Source organism: Dysidea avara, chromosome 12, assembly GCF_963678975.1.
Source record: "Dysidea avara chromosome 12, odDysAvar1.4, whole genome shotgun sequence".
NCBI lineage: Eukaryota > Metazoa > Porifera > Demospongiae > Dictyoceratida > Dysideidae > Dysidea > Dysidea avara.
The window spans coordinates 4,506,949-4,527,591 of NC_089283.1; the positions used below are offsets into that span (position 1 = coordinate 4,506,949).

At 38.3% G+C, this 20,643-nt stretch overlaps 1 protein-coding gene across 2 annotated transcripts; it reads left to right on the forward strand.

Annotated features, from left to right (window-relative positions):
* The first annotated feature begins 4,124 nt into the window (after positions 1-4,124).
* On the forward strand, positions 4,125-19,950 carry LOC136240888 (NLR family CARD domain-containing protein 3-like). Of its 2 annotated transcripts, XM_066031955.1 has the most exons (6): positions 4,125-4,199; positions 4,253-5,010; positions 9,908-12,557; positions 12,611-12,660; positions 19,787-19,871; positions 19,915-19,950. In XM_066031955.1, the coding sequence occupies exons 1-5, from the start codon at positions 4,147-4,149 to the stop codon at positions 19,861-19,863; spliced, it is 3,588 nt and encodes a 1,195-aa protein (XP_065888027.1). In that variant the 5' UTR covers positions 4,125-4,146; the 3' UTR covers positions 19,864-19,871; positions 19,915-19,950. The 2 variants fall into 2 exon arrangements, with proteins under 2 accessions (XP_065888027.1, XP_065888026.1); XM_066031954.1 differs by having other exon boundaries at positions 19,787-19,950.
* The last annotated feature ends 693 nt before the right edge of the window (positions 19,951-20,643 follow it).

Sequence of the window (20,643 nt, forward strand, 5' to 3'; positions counted from 1 at the left end):
ACAATCACGACTTCACTTCTATGATCCCTATATTGTCAGTCTTTCTCTTGACACGAGGCAGCTTTCCGTGACTTCCCTCTCAGTTCCGTCATGCTCCGGATACTACTATCACTAATCACCTTACATTTGCAATGTGGAAGTAATTCCTTTGTTGTCCAGCATATGCATCACTCCTCCATTAATTGATGGTCCGGAAGGCCTCGAAAAGTGCAGCTCTCTAATCCACACTAGTTGTGCTATGCTCCTATAATTTTTATGCAAGAACAAACGATGCAAGTACTTCAAATCAGTGTAGTTTCAATTGCAGCTGGTAGCCTGGTCCGGCTGATATAACGATGTCCATGTGATGGTGTCCATTGAATGACCATTTACTCTACTGTTTGATTTATATAAAAGTAATGGTTTTGGACTTGGTCTAGGTTCGGTGTTTTGGGCAGGTAATAGAGGGATCGCACGCGTGATGCGTTATTACGTAAAATGCTTAACAACCGTTGCTTGTCAGACATTTGTGAGGTACGCGAGTGAAGGCTACATACAGCCAGTCTCAATTAGTCTCGCGTAGCCAGACCCACTCTTCGCGCGGCACTTATCGATTGATAATTATAAGCGCCTAGCTGCGAGAGGGTCTGGTATAGTTCGAATAGCAAAGTTGTTCTGACACCCTGAAATTTTTCAGGGTGATAATGAAGCACCTGGTTTTTTTGTGTGTTTTTTGAAGATATAAAGAAAATAAGATTAGAACATACAAATAACAGTTAAACAATTAAATCAAAAACTGAGTCTCTGATTGCACCAAGGCCACAAGAGCACTTTTGATGTAACGATCTTGTGAAGATCGTGCTCCTCTAATGCATTGGATTGCTGAACGCAGTAAACAAAATGACAATCTACATCTAATCCATCCTAGTACTGTGGCATAAGGGTCATTCCATTTGTCAGACAATAAACTCGCCAATCGCTTGTAAAAAACACTGGCTTCATGGCCCATTCCCCCGGAAGCAGAGAACACTAGAGGGGTAAAAGAACTGTGTTCCACTTCACGGATTCGCAACTCATAAGCTCTCTTCTTTGTTATTTCGTGTTTCTTGTAACATGACTGAAGGGTGGTTCCACTGTTGGATGGTGCAAGTGGGTTAAAAACTCTGACGTCCGTATAACATTTTTCATAACGACCACCCCAAAATCCATTCATGGCAATGTCCAAGCGTGCTCCATCCTGAGTGTTGGCTGTCTTCTGTTGAAATCTTTCATCACTTAGAGGCTGCAGATGAGACTCAACCTCCACATCATGGCACACTTCAGATAACAATTCAGCTGTGATATCCCTCACTTCGTTGTGGCGTATTGAAGGGAATCCACCCTTTGGACAAGATAGGGCATGATCAACAGAAAAGTTGGTACCACACGCACAGTGGGAAGGTGTACGAGAGGGCATCCAACCATACCTCAAAGCAAGGGCATCTTGAAAGGCAGTCTTGTGTAGGGAGAAACCATGTTCCTGCACAGGTAGGGCAGTAAGCCAGCTAGAAGCACCCTTTTCCTGTGTTAAAGTAACAGCCCTCTGAAGAGTGGGAGTAGTTCCTTAGAAAGAGTGGACAAATTGATAGTCTTGGATTGTTTAATTTCAAGCTTAAGGGAGTACACCTGGTCAACTTTCATCACGATACGTCATATTGCGGTCTGGTGGCTTACTGTCAACAGAGAAAGGAATGTTGTTAACAACCCGAAAAGTGACGTGGCGTGATGAAAGTTGACCAGGTATTTCATTATCACCCTGAGACATTTCAGGGTGTCAGAACAACTTTGCTATTCGAACTATACCAGACCCCCTCTCGCAGCTAGGCGCTTATAATTAACAATAGATAAGCGCCGCGCGAAGAGTGGGTCTGGCCACACGAGACTAAGTCTCAATGGTTCAGTGTAGAACGGAACACGTTCGCTAGGTTAGTCACTTGTATAAACTATCGTACAAAGTGTTAGGGTTCACGACTAATCGACGAAAAATTGTTATTACGCTTGTTCAACTTAGTGCTAGTATTTAATGTTTGTTTCTAACCTTATCCTAGCTTTTGACAGAGATTCTCTTATTTGGTAAAGCGTGGTGACAAAAAGCGTGCCATTGAAAAGTAAACCTCACAAATGTCAGACTAACAACGGTTGTTAAGCATTTTTATAATTCGCGCCACAATAATCTTCGCGTGCAAACCCTCTATAAATCCCATATTTTCCACTTTGTTTATATTAGTACTTGCATTATTGTGAAGCCGCAACATCTACGTAAGGCTAGGGCTTTGTTTCGGGGCACTGGTGTGGTCATCACTGATGCTGGTAAGCGTCACCTTGGCTCTGCATTGGGCACTGATGAATTTCTGCACAGTTATGTTCAAAACAAGGTTTCTACATGGGTGGGTGAGATGGAGAAACTTTCTGAAATTGCTATCACCCAACCACAAGCAGCATATACGGCCTTTACACATGTGTTTCTGCACCATTGGTCATATATTGCTCGGACAGTGCCTTTAACTCCTGAGCTTTTCCATCCACTTGATGATATCCTGAGCCTTCGTTTTCTTCCTGCAATGACTGGTCGACCAGCATTTGGTTCCATCGAACAAGAGCTTCTTTCACTGCCTGCCCGCCTTGGAGGGCTTGGTGTCATTATTCCAACTGTTCACTTTTCCTCATCGTTTTTGTCTCCTAGCCGTGTTGCGGCCCCTCTAGTTGACCATCTTTTAAGAAAATGTACCTCTTGTTTCTTAGATGTATATCAGCAAATGTACCAGTACAAGCTTGATTTACGGGTCTCATGCCGAAATGATCTATCTGCTCAAGCAGACTTGCTTTGTGATCAACTGTCTCCACAATTGCGACGTGCCTTTGAAGCTGCATCAGAGCGAGGTGCATCGTGTTGGTTAACAATGCTACCTATTGCTGAACATGGGTTTACCTTAAGCAAGGGGGAGTTTCATGATGCCCTGTGTTTAAGATTTGGATGGCAACCTGTTAACTTGCCTCAGACATGTGTTTGTGGTAAACCCTTTTGTGTGGAGCATGCCTTTACTTGTCCCTGTGGTGGGTTTCCATCTATCCACCACAATGAAGTCAGAGATTTACTGTTGAGTGAAGTGTGCAGTGATGTTGGTGTTGAGCCTGCTCTCCAGCCTCTTGATGGTGAGCCATTGCAATTCGCTACTGCCAATAGTGAAGATGGTGCCCGTCTTGATATTGTTGCCAGGGATTTTTGGGGTCGAAATAGGCAGCGTGCATTTTTCGATGTCAGGGTTTTCAACCCTTTTGTGCGCTCTTATTTTCGCTCCCAATTGTCCAGATGTTACCAGCTTCATGAACGTGAAAAAAGACAGGCATATGATGAGCGTGTTAGAGAGGTTGAGAGAGCTTGCTTTGCAGCTACTGGTGGTATGGGGCCCACTGCTACAACAGTTTTTAGGAAGTTTGCTTCAATGTTGGCTGAGAAGCGCAGCATTAATTACAGCAAATGCTTATTCTGGCTGCGATGTAGACTTTACTTTTCATTGTTAAGATCTGCAGTGATGTGTTTGAGGGGTCATCGCTCTTCAGTTGGCTGTCCATCAACTACTAACATTGATCTGGCCTACTCCGAGGGTCGCTTGGAGTCTGGCGGGCTTGTTTGATTGCTGGTATTTCCAGCTGTCCAGCGCTTTAACACCTAGTGCTGGGGGTGGTGGCAAGGGCAGTCCATCTAGCCCGGGAAAAAAAACAAAAAAAAACTGAAAAGCCATCCGTCTTTCTGTCCGTCGTGCCGATTACTCGTCTGGGACTGCCCATTCCAAGTTATGTACAGAATTGTTCAACCACAAACTTACGTAATACAGGAAATTGGTTTATCACGTGATCACTTCATAAACCGTTGTGATCAACTAGTCTCGTGCCCAGCCTAGGCTCGCGCTAATGCGCAAACACCGGTGTTTGCGCATTAGCTCGAGCCCGGCTGGGCACGAGACTAGTGGTCAACCACGTTTCTCCGTGTACTGCGGTTCTACCAGTAGAACAGTAGAACCGCAGTAAGAGACCTTGCGCGACAACAAAACAAACGAAATTCACGTGCACAAGATTTCGTCCAATCAAATCAATTCATTTTTGAAGTTCAAACTATAATTATCGCACATGACGTTTTGTTGTCGCGCAAGGTCTCTTAGAACCGCAGTAACAACGAATGAGTGAGTGACCTTTATTTAAGATTTCACGTGACTAATTCTGGCTCGCCCCATAGCGTCAACATGGCAAAGAGAAAACCTCCGCCTCTGCCGAGTAAATGTGTAAAAAAGCAATATGTCGGTTATGCACTTTTCTTGTACGATGATGGTAAGGGCGAGTCGGATACGGATGAGGAGGACGAGCTAGATTTTGCTGGAAAAGACTGTATAAAGTTGGACCAGTTATTTGGAAAAAAGTTCCTGTACTATGTACGCAAGTTACATGGTTGTGATAAGAAAAGTTTTAAAAGAGCATGTGAATCAGTAAAGAATTTTAAAACTTACGACCGAATTCTTGTGTATTTTTCTGGTCATGGAAAAAACGGAGCTATTGTATTAAATGGCGAGGAAGTCTTGATTAAGGAAATGATTTCGTGGTTTAATGATGATAGCTTAAAAGATACAATTAGAATGTTCTTCATTGATGCTTGTCGATTTGAAACTGAAGAAGAATCTACCCGAGAGGAACCTACAAACGCTAACCGCGATGAATTCATTGGTGAAGTGGAAGGCATATTTGTGGCTTATTCTTGTTTGCCTTCCAGTATAGCTTATGGAATTTCCACAGATACAGGAAGTTTTTGGACTAACTGTTTGTGCCAGGCACTTCAGCAATCAGAAGTAAAAGACAGTGTGCATGATGTATTAATAGAAACAAATAGAATGCTGAAAAAGGAGCTAATTAATCGTGGGAAGACTCAGATTCCAGAGTATATAGCTCAGGGCCTCCAGAACAATGTTTATTTTAAGAAAGAGGCTATCAGGGAAGAAACTGGTAGGTATCGTATGTATTTGTAATGTCTCATTTTCACCGTGCTACAAATATAAAAGGCGTGTATCAATCTATAGGATTATTAAGGGGCGTGTCCCTTGATCGTTGTTGGTCCAGCTAGATTGTAAAGGGGCATGTCACTTGATTGGGCTATAAAACCAGGTGCCATGCAGCTTGCTAGAATTACACAACTATGTAATTCTTTAATTATGTTGCTATGTTCTGTTAAAGAAGCACTTGTTAAATTATGTATGTGTATTTCAGACAAAACTGCCCATTTTGTTCATCATGAATCACAGTAGTGGTTCATAATAGAGGTAGCCCCTGTTTTTTTTTTAAAGAACACTCAACTAAATGCTTCCTTTGAAATCTCTTCCAAACTCAAAAGAAGTCTTAGAGGTAAGTCCCGCGTCAATACGTGCTTTGCATGCAAGATACAATGAGCTAAGTTGTGCTGTGCACAAAAAGGTACTGAGTAGAAAGAAAAAAATATGCCAACACGTGGACTCGAACCTCTTACACGCTAGTCAGGCATTCTACTACTTGAACAGTATGTGTTATGATTTTCATAGGAATGTTGCTCGGGTTTTCTCTGCATCTTAGCCTTCTATGCGTTGTAGAGAACAAATGGAAGTACGCGTGAACTCGCAGTAACAAACTTGAAGTAGGTGGATGATGAGCGCTTCGTGTTGGGCACATGATGTGTTGATATGGGAAGTCCCAGGTGAGTAATCAGTGTGACGGATGGACAGACAGACAGACGGCTTTTCAGCTTTATCTATATATGTGACCGGGCCTGCGAAAACCGGGCATGTGGGCACAAACTACACCCCGTCATGCTATAGGTCATATCTCAGTACTGGAACAGAATATTTACATTCTGTAAATTGCATCATAACGCCAATTAAATGCTGATAAAGAGCTGAAAATTGTATTGCCATAGCGTAGTTGTATAAAAAGTTATGAGTGATGGAAGTGTGAAAAAGTAGGCGAAAAACATGTGCCCACATGCCCTATTTTCGCATGCCCAGTCACATATAGATATGGACTAGTACTATTCTATAAAGGCGATTTTCGTTGCAAAAAATGTCTCTAGAATGATTTTTAAAAGTGGAATTTTGGGCAGCATGCGAAATTTTCAAGGCAATCCCAACTTAAACGGTAATACCATACTGTTTGATATAGCTTTGATATATCCATACTGTGGTCAGCAGTAGTATGGCTTTGGCTAGGTGATCACAATAAGTCAAGTACCCAGTGGTATACAACAACATTGCTGCTCTGGTATGAACTTAAGATGGCGCTGAACCGATTAAGTCCAGCCGCACATAACAATTTGTTTCAACCCACGCGCTTAATGAGCTATTTTAGGGTGGCCCAAAACTTTGCTAGTGTACAACTTAATCTACGCCTAAAAAGCTGTTGTGATAGCCTGTGATGCTTTAGTTTAGCATACAAAATTTCATGAAATAACACGCCTTCATTTTTTGCCTATAAAACTTTTAGTTTTAACCCGATTTTTTAAATAACTTGGCCAGTGAACAACGTAGCGCTAAGCCACTTCGGTTCCAACCATTTCTCACCTTGTAGAACAATTCTACGCTTTCCTTTTCACTGATAACAACATAAAAAGTGGTGAAAACTCACACCTGTGGGCTACAACATTGGCTAACAACTCCATCAAACCAGAATCGCAAAAATTCGAAGCGTACTATTGTAGAGTATCGCTTACCCAATGCCTATACCAAATTTTGATGGACTGTGATGCATAATTTTGAAGTTATTTAGTGAGAAAGGAGACTGTGTGGCTAGTTAGGGTGCGGTCCGTATAACAGTAATCACGCGATGGCAGCTGGTGCTGTTCGCTGGTGAATTAACCGGAGTTGTGACAAGCTAATAGTTTTAAAGTATGAATAACGTTAGTTGTATCAACAAAAGTACTGTAGCTGGGTGGTCTGACAGAGCTTGTTCTGTTAGTCCACTGAGCCACTTCACTATGGTCCATGGATTTCTGTGTTTGTTCGTGCATGACCACAAACATGCTGTACAATTAACTTTGTGCAGCTGCCCTTAATCTGTTCAACGCCACCTTAATATACTATAGTTAAATATGGGTATACTTATATAACGCCCATCATCTGGCAACTCGAGTATTGTTGTAGCAAATCAATTAGTACACAAACGAATGTACTGCAATGGTTCAAAGGGTGCATCATTTGAATGACATAAGCGAAGTTCGAATTTTCCGCATGCCAACCTGGTCACATTGGTGAACAAAAGACTTTAAGAATCCAACTGCTCATCACGCCATGAATAATTTTGCCGTGGGCTGTTACGCTTGAGACACTAGAAAGTAATGGTAGGTGGTTGTACTAGGCGTCTGACAAGTTAGCTAGCTCGCACCACAAGTGGCCACGCCCACTAGTGTTGTTTTAGTAAGGACTTTTAGTTTTAGTTTTAGTTATGGCCATAGTCAGTTTCGTCATTAATTTTAGTTTTAGTTATAGTAATTTTTCTTAATTCCTTTTAGTGATTGATTTAGTTATGGTTATATTCTCTTGTGTTGTTTTAGTTATAGTTTTAGTTAAAAATGTGAAAATCTTAGTTATAGTTTTAGTAACATTTCTAAAAACATTTTAGTTTTAGTTATAGTTTTAGTAATCTTCAAATTCTTTTAGATTTAGTTTTAGTAAAATATTCTGTTGTATTTTAGTTATAGATTTAGTTCAGTTATAACACAGATTTGCTTTTAGTTATAGTTTTAGTTAACTAATACATATTTGTCTTACTAAAAGTATTTAGTTTTAGTTATAGTTAACTAAACCACCATCAGGTCACAAACTATAGCATATATTGATGTTTGGATGCTACATATATCAGTACAGTTTCATTCTGTGCTTTGTTCCATCTGTAGAACATATGTGAACTTATACGTGCAGTGGTCTGAGCAACATAGTGTTGTTTTAGTGAAGAGTTTTAGATATAGTTATAGTCATAGCTAGTTTCTTCAATAATTTTAGTTTTAGTTATAGTAATCCTTCTTAGTTATAGATTTAGTTATGGTTATATTGTATTTGTTGTTTTAGTTATAGTTTTAGTTAAAAATGAAAATCTTTTGGTTTTAGTTATAGTTTTAGTTATCTTTTTTAGATTTAGTTAGTAAATTATTCTGCTGCTTTTTTAGTTATAGATATAGTTTTAGTTATAATATGGATTTGCTTTCAGTTATAGTTTTAGTTTTAGTTAATTAATATATATTTGCCTTACTGAAAGTACTTTTAGTTTAAGTTATAGACTAAAACAACACTAACGCCCACTATTAATCGTAAAGTGCAGTTGGGACAAGCTGTAGAGGAAGAATATTGAGTTGTATACTACTATAAGGTCTTTTAGCATATTGTTTTGTATTTTCTCCAGCTGGACAAGTTAATTAGCCCACACCACAAGTGGCCACGCCCTCTGCTAATCGCAAAGTGCAGTTGGGACAAGCTGTAGAGGAAGAATATTCCTGAGTTGTGTACTACTGTAAGGTCTTTTAGCAGCAGCTTTGTGTTTTCTCCAGCTGCTATAGACTGGTTGCCTTTTGCAGGAGTGGTCGTTTTACCATAACCTTACCGCATACTTTCCGAGTTTGCTAAGTCTAAAATGTATTACAGCCAATGGGGAAAATCAACATTTCGGTTAGTACTAGCCAGCTTTTAGAACAGAAAGTATGTTATAGTATTAGGTTCGAGCCAAAACATATCCAGTGCTTAAAGTTAAGGATCAAAGAGAAGGTGATTTCCTCTCAATTTCTGGTTTTGGGAAAGCGATTAAACTCACTGAAAACATTCTTGTTAAGACTTCGCTACTAGTCAGAATGATAGACTGAGTAATTTTAAAATGTTTTGTATCTTTAAAGAATCCATACCGTTTGCTAAGCTATTTTTGACAATGGGTTTTTGTTGACTTCTTGACCAGCATTCGTAACACAGAAACACGCATTTGCTCGCGTTACACAAGGACATGCCCTAAAAGGGCAACCCATCTATATCTTGTTAAACAGACGAATAATAGTGTCAACATACCAGCTACTCCATTGTGCTTCTAGCATGTCATTATCCATTAATAGACCGTTGCCATACTGCCACGAATTGGTTTTCTCTCTACCTCTGGTGTCAACAAACTTAAACTACGGGCCAAAACAAAACAATTCTTCCGGGTGTTTTTTCACCATCACAAATGCACTGAACAGCCACTTAATGGCAGTTTGGTAGTCGCCTATCAATGGAGAATAAAGTAATACAAGGATATGAGTGTAATTAGTATAGTTTCTGAAAAAATGACCATGGAGCCTGCCAAGTCGCTACACAAGATGAAGCGTTCCACTGCTACATCAGGAAGTAGACCAGCTACAAGTTCATGCTTTTAGTATGTTGTTACCCATTCATAGGTGGTTACCACATAGTCACGAAATAGCTGCTCCTGTACAAGGTCTGTTAGAAAGAACGAAGACGCAATTATTTTCTATTGCACCGTTGTGCTTTATCCACACGTCTCAAATAAATGCCGCAAGTGTCTTAAATAAACGCCGCATTTGTGACGTCACGTGAATACACTCTATAGAGGGATAGCTATTATAACTACTTGATTGCCAATACAGTGAAACCTGTCTATTCCGGTCATCATAGGGACAAAATTTTCTGACCTCATTAAGGAGGTGGCTGCAGTAAGCAGGTCACTTTGTACACAGTTGGCACATGTGGGGATTTTTATAATTGCCAGTATAGACAGGTGACCTCTTTATGCAGTGACCTGATTAGACAGGTTTCACTGTATTAATGTTCACTCTTGTCTTGTCTACTTCAACTCCTTTGTTGTCTATATATGGAAAATTTGTAATCACAACATTCTATTGTAGGCTATGTGCATTATTGTAAACACTTAAAGTCATATTATTCCAATGGAGCAATGGAGCCTACCAAGTGGTCTAAATTGGGAGGACCTTCACTCATCATGAATGTTTCTATTATAAAATGTTCAGCAGGTAGGTATCATGAAGATTTTGTCACTGTTGATAAAATATTATCTGCTGGATATAAAAAGAGCATACTTATAGAGGGTGATCCTGGAGCTGGTAAGACTACAGTAGTCAACAACATCTGCAACAGATGGGTTAAGGGTGAGCTAACAAAAGATTTGGTGCTTTTGGTTCCACTTCGTGACATATTCTACCAGAAAGTGACCAACTTGAAAACACTGTTTGATAAACTTGGTTGCCCTGAAATGGATGAGTATGCTCGACAGAATAATGGTGATGGACTAGTGTTTATACTAGATGGATTGGATGAACTCCCCAAACAGCGATCGCTATACCATGATCTCATCTTTAAAAAAAGTCCACTTGTTACTTTCTCTACCATCATAGTGACCTCTCGACCCTCTTGTTCTGATCAAATAGCTGAGGCAGTTCAAGATCACTATTACCGGATACTCGGATTTGCTTCACAAACTGTTCAAACTTACATCAAAGAATATTTCAAGGATAATCAGCAATATGCAGAATCTTTGATTGGTATTTTAAGTGCTCATCTGTATCTTCGTTTACATTTCTATATTCCCCTCACTGTGGTAATAATGTGTGTTGTTTATAGTGAATATGAAAATCATCTGCCAAAAACTTTATCAAGACTTTATGAAAAGTTTGTATTACTGTGTGTTTGCCATTATTGCTATGACAACAATGAGGAATTCGAACTCAATAGTTTACTGGAAATGCCTGAAAAATTGAAACTGTTGTTCAGTAAACTATGTAAAAAAGCTTACGATATGCTAGCCAATGATGTCCTAACATTTGAAGAGAAGGATGTAGAGGGCGACCTGCATACAAACCCAGATGGATTTGGACTACTAAGCATTGAACATGTCATTAATGAATATGGTAAAGAAGAAAAACATTATAGTTTTATTCATCGTGCGGTTCAAGAACTTATGGCAGCTATTTCAGTCATACAATTAAATAGAGTAGAAAACGTAATTGACAAACACTTTTGTGTGGGCTCTTTTTGTATCAATATCTTTCCTTTTATATTTGGATTGATGTCCGAAAGTCAACATACATTTCTGGGAGAAAAATTGAGACAAAAGTTTGCTGATTTGGATAAAAGTGATATAAGTAAAATGTTTCTTACCATATTACACTGCTTGTTTGAGGCCCAAGATAAAACACTTTGTCATGAATTTGGTAAGCTATTTGGTGCATGTGATGAGAAGCTGTTCAGTTCACATGATGAGAAGCTGTTCAGTGAGAAACGCATTAGTTTTAGGAATTTGGGGGTGAAGGCTTTATGGCATCACTATGCTGGTTACTTCCTCTCTAATTGTGGTTGTAAATATTTACATGTCACTGATTTAGCCATAACAGACACCACAATTGAGATAATAGCTCAACATTTGGGCAATAGTTCATCTGGTATTAATCATGAATTGATTATATGCTTGGAATGTATAGTTTCTGATGACTTATCAGAAAAAGGAATGCAAACACTGACGAAAGTTCTTGCTTCTCAGCATAGGTTGTTGTTACTTAGTGTCCACAATTATTGTGGCTATGTGTTACCATCAAGCTATACCAAAATCATGTTTGATGGTATTTGCCAGCAAAATTCTAACATTACTCATTTTAGAATTACCGATTTTATATTGAACGAAGAATCTCTAAACAGTTTGGGATGTCTTATTGCCACATTGGATTCTCTTCAATATTTATATCTTGCAGGTTCATTTGCTGAAGGAGTCTCTTTGAAATCTTCAAGATGTTTTTCTAATGCATTGTGTTATACTACAACACTGAATGAGTTAACTTTGTGGACTGATCGTTTTTCATATATAGATAGCAGAGAATTTAGTGGCATTTTAAGTCATAACAGCAGCATAAGAAAGTTACACATAAAACATGTGGACACTGATGATTGCTTGGGTGTTATTTTTGGTGGGTTGTCATTAAACAGATCAGTTAAAACATTTAGATCATGGCCTAAGTCTATTAGTAGAATTTACTCCGGTGTGCCAAAATTTGCACAATGGTTTAAAAACACTGAAAGCAATTGTTTTCTAAAGTTCATTGACTTTGCAGAGTGCCCACATGCACTATTTTATAATCATGTCAAGCCAAATGGTATAGCTGTCAAAATCGTTTGGTCATCTTCACAAGTATGTTCCTTCTGTACTATTCTACAATCCAATACCACATTAGTGACACTGGATATTTCTGGTTGCTACATAGACAAGGAAGCTAGTTTTGCTCTGTGTATCATGTTGTTACAAAACGCATCATTAAAACATCTCTTCCTTAATCCAGCCTACATGGAGAAATCAGAAGCTATTGCTATAATTGATATTTGCAATACTAACAAGGCACTGGAAGTGTTGTCACTGTATCGGTGCCAGCATACTCTTATATGGTTTACTGATGTGTTTATATATGCAAATGATCCAGAAATCAACTTCCAATTGGATAAAGTACGAGACTCTCGAGAAAGCGAAGGGGAGCCTATCCTGAAGGTTATTTGGTTAGTGTGAATAACATACATGTTGTGTTGTCATAGTTCTTCTATTTGAATAGGGAATTAAAGGAGTATGAGGATACCAAGAAAAAATTATGCATTGCACAAGGTAGTTATCATACTGAGACTTTACGTTGTCTATAACTGTGCTATGCGTTTCTAATGTGTTGTTAATCCCTAACCAACATGGATAAATATTTGCATTTCAGGAGTGGTTTAAACACTTTCTATTGTAACAGGTGTAAGAAAAATTTTTACAGATTAGTTGGGATCATTACAATAAAAAGTGTTTACTGAAATACAAATTTAATCCCTACTTTAACGATGCCTAATTACTGTACTTTTGTGGTTCATATATTTCACGGTTATGTACTTGTCATGATTTTCATGTTCTCAATTTCATGGATGTCTATTAGCCCAGAATTTTCGCATTTTAAATTTCACATAAAAATCATTCCCACTGGAAAAGATATTCACTATCTAATTTGGATTGATTTTTTTTACTTCAAGCATTCTACCAATAGCCAGAAGCATCCTGAACTGAGAATGTGGCGTTGGAATGGCAATCTCTGTGAGGAATTGGCAGTAAACGTGAGAGGTGATTATATCAAAGTGACCAATGCCAAGGTCATTGTGGTCACTTCTTTGCTACACATGTTGACACTTGTGCACCTTTAATGTGTGTGTCAGTCCATAAAATGTAATATAATTTCACAGTAGCTTTACATGAAAACCATGAAATTACATACTGTGAAAATTTCCAGGCATACGGTATATAGTTAAATTTGCATTTCAAGATGATCTCCCTTTTTTATCATACAGAATGGTAGTACTGTATATAGTAGAGATCATGGTGGTTTGGACTTTCTTGGGCAAAAATATCACCCAAAATAGCCTTATAACAGCTAGTTGATGGTATATGTAACTGTCTCTGGGAAAACCGGTCTTATCGCCCATTTAAAAGTATCGCGAAACGTCGGTTATAAATATTCAGTGTGTTGTAGCTGGCCAATGGTGGTAGCTACGCATACCAATTTTTCACACGTTTCACAACAATTTCTTACCTTCCTGATCATCCACTGAAGAAGTAGTCAACAGCTAAGTTTCCTGCCATTTTAGATAGTTTTTAAACCGAGGTTGTCTGTATCAGGTGAGCTCCAGAAGGGTGGGAGGCGGGGGCCCTGTAAGGCGGGCAAAATGGTGTTCAAAAATTGAAAAGAAACGTGCTGGGATGAATTAGGCCAAGTTATAGGCCATTCAGGGCTCAGAACTGGCTAAAATGAAAGGAAATTTACAGCACAGGTCATTGTCCAACACCACGGAGCTGTACAGCCACACACAGCCATCTCCTGGTTGGCCAGGGCTCCATCAAGACCCCAGACTACTTGTACGGCTCGCCACTGTGCTCTAAAAAAGCAGTCGGCAAAAGCAGACCACTTTACTCTGGTCAACTGTGGCAGTGAAACTTGATAGTGCATTCATTAAGCTTAGTGTTTGTGTGAAAAAATCAAACTTCCTGTCTTGGGCGATAAGAACGGTTTTCGTAGATCCAGTCACATATATTGGTTAGTTGTGCCAAAAATGCCTTCAGAGAAACCATAAACTCTTCCAACAAGCTTCTATAGAATTTTACAAATTTCCTATTTGTTTGAATTTTCTGTGGACTACTTACCTGATGCTGCCTTCAGCCATGACTATGGTTAACGCTACAAGCTTTATTTCTTCACTGTTCGACATGGCTTAGACCTAAGACATGTGGCCTCACAGCAGCTACAGTGCATGTTAAGTTATATGACTGGACAAGTTAACATACATAGCTACATACATGCACTCCCACAAACAAGCACACATGCAGTAATATTACAAAGCATTACAAAAAAGAAAATAAACTAAAATTTCCAAAAAATAACACAAAAGAATAACAGAAACAATTCTAAACAGAACAGATACACAAGAAATGATTGATATAAGGGTGAAGAGTTGACTTTTTAATCTTATGATGGCATTTACAGGCCCGTGCGTGGGAATTTCAAAAGGGGGGGTTCTAAATTGAAGCGGTAGGTGATCCCAGACGCTGAGAAAGGGTTACTATTCAATGTCCTGAGGATAGCCTGAAATTGCTTAAATGTAGAAATGCATGCAATGATTAAATAAACTTCTCACACATCATTGTGTTGACACAAATTCCTCTCAACATGGGCCCATCGCACACTAATGCAAACTAGAGATTAAAATATGGTGTAGTGTATGTACAGTCCATCTGCATTTCTGATACTGTTCAGGGTCATTCATTTGAGCTATAAGCTAAACCTCACATTTTACCATTGTCCAAACATGGATGATAACCGTAATAAGGTTAATATGAAAACTCACACACTTGACACTTTATAATTCATATCATTGAATGAAACAAGCCAGGCTTACTTGTTGTTGTAGTTAACAGTCTATCAGTCGCAGTGTCCATCCAGTCTGTTGTTCATCATTGCTATTCCAGGCTCTTATTAGAAAATATTTAACAAATTGCGATTGGAATTAATCGAAATAATAACAGTAGCTCTGGTTCGATGGATGGCCTTATTAAGAGAAGCCTTAGCGATAGAAAGAAAATTACTGTCTGTATCTATACATCATTAAACTGTGGTTTCTATGTACACAGATAATCTCAAAACGCTATGGTTAATACCTGGAAACCACACGCGGTTCAGGCCATAGAAGGCATCTAATGAATGCTAGAACACAGATTACAGTTGAAAAGATAGTTTTACAGTAAAAATAAAACTTCCAGTTTAAAATAGGGAGTTCGACCGAACCCCCCTGGGTATGGGCCTGATTTAATTTATAGTTGGGCTGTTTACAAGCGAAAAAATTTAACAGTACATGCAAAAAGTACATTGAACAAATAATTCAAACTGTTTGAGTATGTTATTATACTAAAATAATAGATTTTTAATTTAAAATGAAGTGGGGATCCAAGTGATAAAAAGTAGTGAAACAATAGATGAATAATGGTATTACAGCATAGCTTGGTGGGAAAATCCCTACATTGGCATGTTATAACAATCTTTTTTGTTCAATGCCAAAGTAGGGATTTTCCCACTGGGCTATGCTGTAATACCATCATTCATCTCTTGTTTCACTACTTTTTATCGCTTGGATCCCTACTTCATTTTGGGTGACTGCTGTATTAGGGTATATTGAGTCAGCCAGGGGTATGTCGCTATTTCATATTTTCATTGTGCTAGCATTATGAATACAGTCTGCTAATAGCAGTGGAGTATGTCATTGTGATCGAGTAAATAGATTGTTAAGAGGTGTGGTCTCCGTGTTCAATAAGCCAAGATCACATTATTAGGTGTAGTATTGAACTGATTGTGAAGTTACAGGCCTACTACTTAAATAAGTTGTGGCGTACAAATATGCTGCTCGAGGAAAGTATAGATAGGGAAAATTGTTTTCATTGCATGAAGAAGGACGAAGACCAGCCAGATTGAAGATAAAAGGAAAGACAAAGCGCAGAGGGCACACACTAGTTGGAACCCCAAAAGGCACATCCCACTGATGATTTTAATTGATATGGTGGCCATGTACTGCTTTGTTTGGCCTCCAGCTTTGTGACTGTGATCAGTCAGAGAGGCAGGCAAGGCAAGCAGGAAGGCAGGCAGACTGAAAATTTGCTATGTCCAGCTGCCTGTAAGTGTTTTCTTGTTTTTAATCTGTATTTGATGTTAGATAGACATCTCGTGTTGACATCTTGTGTTATCAGCAAAAAGAATTGTGACACAAAGGAGGACTAAAGTAAGTCCATTCATTGTACATACCGTGGTTGGCAAAAAAGTGTGTGTCGTGGTCAAACAGTAAAAAAAAAATCAATCCTGTAGCCTTATGCATTGTCAAGGTATGCTTGGCTGAGAGTATCAATTAGTTAGTAGAAAATTCAGTTACAGTGTAAATAGGAAACTTTAAAATTCCATAGAAAATTGTTGGAAAGATTTGGAGTCATTCTGAAAGTAACCAATACTGCCAAAACTGAGGCTGTTTTTCAGGTAATTTTGAAGGACAAGAAAGCTCAAAACTTCATGATCCCTAATATACAGTACTACCATACAGTATGATGGTATTGTGGTAAATGTAGAATCTAAAATTTCCCTACTTCATTAAGTAATAATAGTACTGTAAACGACCAGTAATGAATAAATTACTTTATAAATTTACTAACTTTAGCTAATTACATCATTGCTGCATAAAGAAATAATGTTACATAACACATTACGTTAGTAACACATTGTACCCGACACAGATAATTATTTTCACAGAATTGTAGGACTTAATTTTATATTGATTGACATTGGCTATAACATCTTTGAAGATTTACTTGTGTACGTGTAACTACATTTTCAAAAATAATTCAAGGAATACAATTATGTGGCTCTACTATGTTATCAAGACACACAGTAGTGTGTCGTATGGTCCAAGAAGCTGGCACACCACGCCGTGAGTATATTAACAGGAAGAAAGAAAACGCGATTTTCACACCTTTGTAGTTCTGTGATCCCTTATCTGATTAAAATAAAATTTGCTTCAGAATTGCCAGCTAGGTAGGGGAGTCTACGTTCCAAATTTGAAGAAAATCGCTCCAGCCATTTCCGAGATATGAGTGGCCAAAGTTAGGGTTTTTTCTTCATTTTTGCTTTTACTTTTCGCACACTTCACAAAATCCACCATTAAAACACGAATGCGTGCTCCAATCGGGCTGAAATTTGGTGCACTTTAAGGGCTCATTATAGCGGATCTCAGAACCAAGTTTGGTAGAAATCCGATGAACATTCACGGAGTTATGATGATTATTTGCATAAAATAAGGTTGAAGGTCTGTCATGCCCACAGGGTAAATCCCTTGAGGAATGAGCTGAAAATTGCTATGTAGATGGAGTAACTATCGTAGGAGTGCCTTTTTGTGGTTCGAAAAGAATTGAGCTAAAGGCCATCGAGATATGACACAAAACCCAACCTGTGTCACAATTATGTGATCGATTTTTATGAATAAAAAACTATTAGTTTTCACGCCTACCAGGCTAACTACTTAGAGCAATGAGCTGAAAATTGATGTGCAGCTGGAATAATTATCATAGAAAGTCCTTGCAATAGTACAGAAGAATTGGTTTACAAACCACTGAGTTATGATTCGAAAGCCAACTACGTGTAGCAAATGCGAGATCAAGATACTCTAATAGAACAGTCACCCTAATAGAGCATTCAGCTATATGTTTTTAATTTACTCCATTATAGAATTATATACACTGCAAGTTATTTTGTAGGGAGTTCAGCTACAACAAGTCACTCTGTAGAGAATTCAGCTACAGACAAGTCACTAAGTAAAGAGTTTAGCTATAAAGAAATTACCCAGTAGAGGGTTCATCTGTATAAACAAGTTAGCTACCCTATAGAGATCAGCTACAAACAAATCATTTTGTAGAGAGTTCAGCTACAAACAAATCACCCTGTAGAGAGTTCAATTACAACAGATAACCCTTTAGAGAGTTCAGCTAGAAACAAGTCACGCTGTAGAGAGATCAGCTAGAAGAAGTTACCTTGTAGAGAGTTCAGCTACAAAGAAACCATCATGTAGAGAGTTCAGCTGCAAACAAATCACCCTGTAGAAAGTTCAGCTAGAAGGACCACCTTGTAGAGAGTTCAACTACTAACAAATCACACAAACAGATCACCCTGTAGAGAGATCAGCTAGAAACAAGTCACCCTGTAGAGAGATCGCTAAAAGAAGTTATGTTGTAGAGAGTTCAGCTACAAAGAAACCACCATGTAGATAGTTCAGCTGCAAACAAATCACCCTGTAGAGACTTCAGCTACGAACAGATCACCCTGTAGAGAGATCAGCTAGAAGAAGTTATCTTGTAGAGAGTTCAGCTACAAAGAAACCATCATGTAGAGAGTTCAGCTGCAAGCAAATCACTCTGTAGAGAGTTCAGCTACAAACAAATCACCTTGTAGAGAGATCAGTTAGGAGCAAGTCACCCAGTAGAGAGTTCAGCTAGAAACAAGTCACCCTGTAGAAATGTCAGCTAGAGAGATCAGCTAGAAACTAATCACTCTGTAGAAAGATCTGCTGGAAACAAGTCACCCTGTAGAGATACGTATCAGCTAGAAACAAGTTACCCTATAGAGAATCAGCTACAAACAAATCACCCTGTAGAAATATGTGCTGAAAACAATTTGCCATGTAGAGAGTGCAGCTAGAAACAAGTCACCCTGAAAAGAGTTCAGCTACAAACAATGAGAGCTTCAGCTACAGTTCAGTTATGTAAGAAGTCACCTTATTAACTACAGTATGTAATAATCATTCAGTGTTAAATATACAAATATTTAATCAGACAAAAAGCTATACACACAATTACTCCTTTTGTTCCACAATTCCTGCAGTAAAGAAAAAAGAAACAAGTCAAAAGGAAGCACCAATGCCAGTTTGTGGCTGGCTTTGTGGCTTGCAATACAAAAAGAAGTGATATCTAAACCAAAACAGCCAAGCTTTAAAAAAAGAGTGCGGCCCCCAAAAAAGGCCAGGGTGAAAAAAGATGTGAAATCCAAGGTGGCAGCTGTGATGGTAGGTTAATGGTAAAAATTTTAATAACGACAATTCAGGTGAATTTTGTACCAAGACCAAGTGGCACCAAAACTCACCTGAATTGTCGTTATTAAAAATTTTACTACCATCACAGCCATTTCTTGGCCACCACCTTGCTTTTTTCACCCTAGCCTTTTTTGGGGGCCGCACTCTTTTTTTACAGCTTGGCTGGTTTAGATAGTTATATCCCAGTACAAGGGTGATAACTAAGATATTGCTAGAGCATACTGGGATTATAACCCAGTGCAAATCATAGTCAAAAAGCCACCATTAAGCTTATTTTAGCACCTATATTCTAATTAATTCATTTGTCACGAAGCGACTCAAGTAGCACAAACATACATCACAGCCGCTCTAAATTACTATGCATTAAGCAAATGTATCAATCATACTGGCTTGCCTCTCCCTATTCATGTAACATGGCTGGTTTCGATGTTTACTCCCCACATACTAATTGAAAACCCACACACTGGGTGATAAGTTGGTTATCACCCAGCGCGGCACTTTAACACTCCCACGCACTGAGATATAAAGAGCAGCTAAATTTTGATAGTGTATAAGTATTCTTTACATGATATAATTGTTTATTATTCTTATAGGCTTCCATTGTGAGTTCTCCGAATATGAATTTGCAATTACAAAGGAAACAGGATCATACCGGATTGTTATTAGTTAAGAAATAAAGTACAAAATATTTTACTGAAGCTATATTAACAGTGCACTTTAGTTACAGATTTTATCAAAGAAATTATCTTGCACATCACAGAGTATCCTGTGCTATCTAATATACATGCACTTACACTTAGATAAAAAATTAACATACATAATTATAGTAATTAAGTTGTGTGTAGGTTTTTATTAGTAGTTAGTTTGCATTTACTTTGATCGCTGTACATGTAACTTAATTACATGAGAAATTGAAACAATTTTTATAAGCAGTAACATATGATATAACTTTATGCGTGCACACATGATTGCGTGGTGAATTAGTATTATGGAATACACTACAAGCAAATGATACAAACACTGATACATTTTTATACACCAAGCAAACAGTCAAAAAGTACAAGGTCATTCATTTATATACAGTGCTTTGTTCAATTACTCTTATAAAGCATACACCTGTTAACAAAATACTTTAACTATCGGATAATCAATTCTATACTCTTGTAACTTTCTTATGGACTGAATGATTCTGTTGTGTGTTGGTCAATACATTGACAACTTCTGTAAATAATATAATTATTTTTTATAGTAATTGTGAAGATATTATCAGTTTTTTCAGTCAGTGGTTCACTCTTGTGACATCTACAACACAAATATGTGATGATCACATGAATGAGTGGATGACACTTGGTGATGACTTACTAGAACTTTTCTGCACTCGTTAAATTGTTTGAGATGGCCAGTTTCTTGCACTGCTAGTATAAACAGGTTGACCTGCTAAGGTTATTAA

Coding starts and splice junctions, on each gene's coding strand:
- LOC136240888 (XM_066031954.1), top strand. CDS start 4,147: ATGACGTTTTGTTGTCGCGCAAGGTCTCTTAGAACCGCAGTAACAACG. Junction 12,558..12,610: donor CCTATCCTGAAGGTTATTTG/GTTAGTGTGAAT, acceptor CTATTTGAATAG/GGAATTAAAGGAGTATGAGG. Junction 12,661..19,786: donor AAAATTATGCATTGCACAAG/GTAGTTATCATA, acceptor TTATTCTTATAG/GCTTCCATTGTGAGTTCTCC.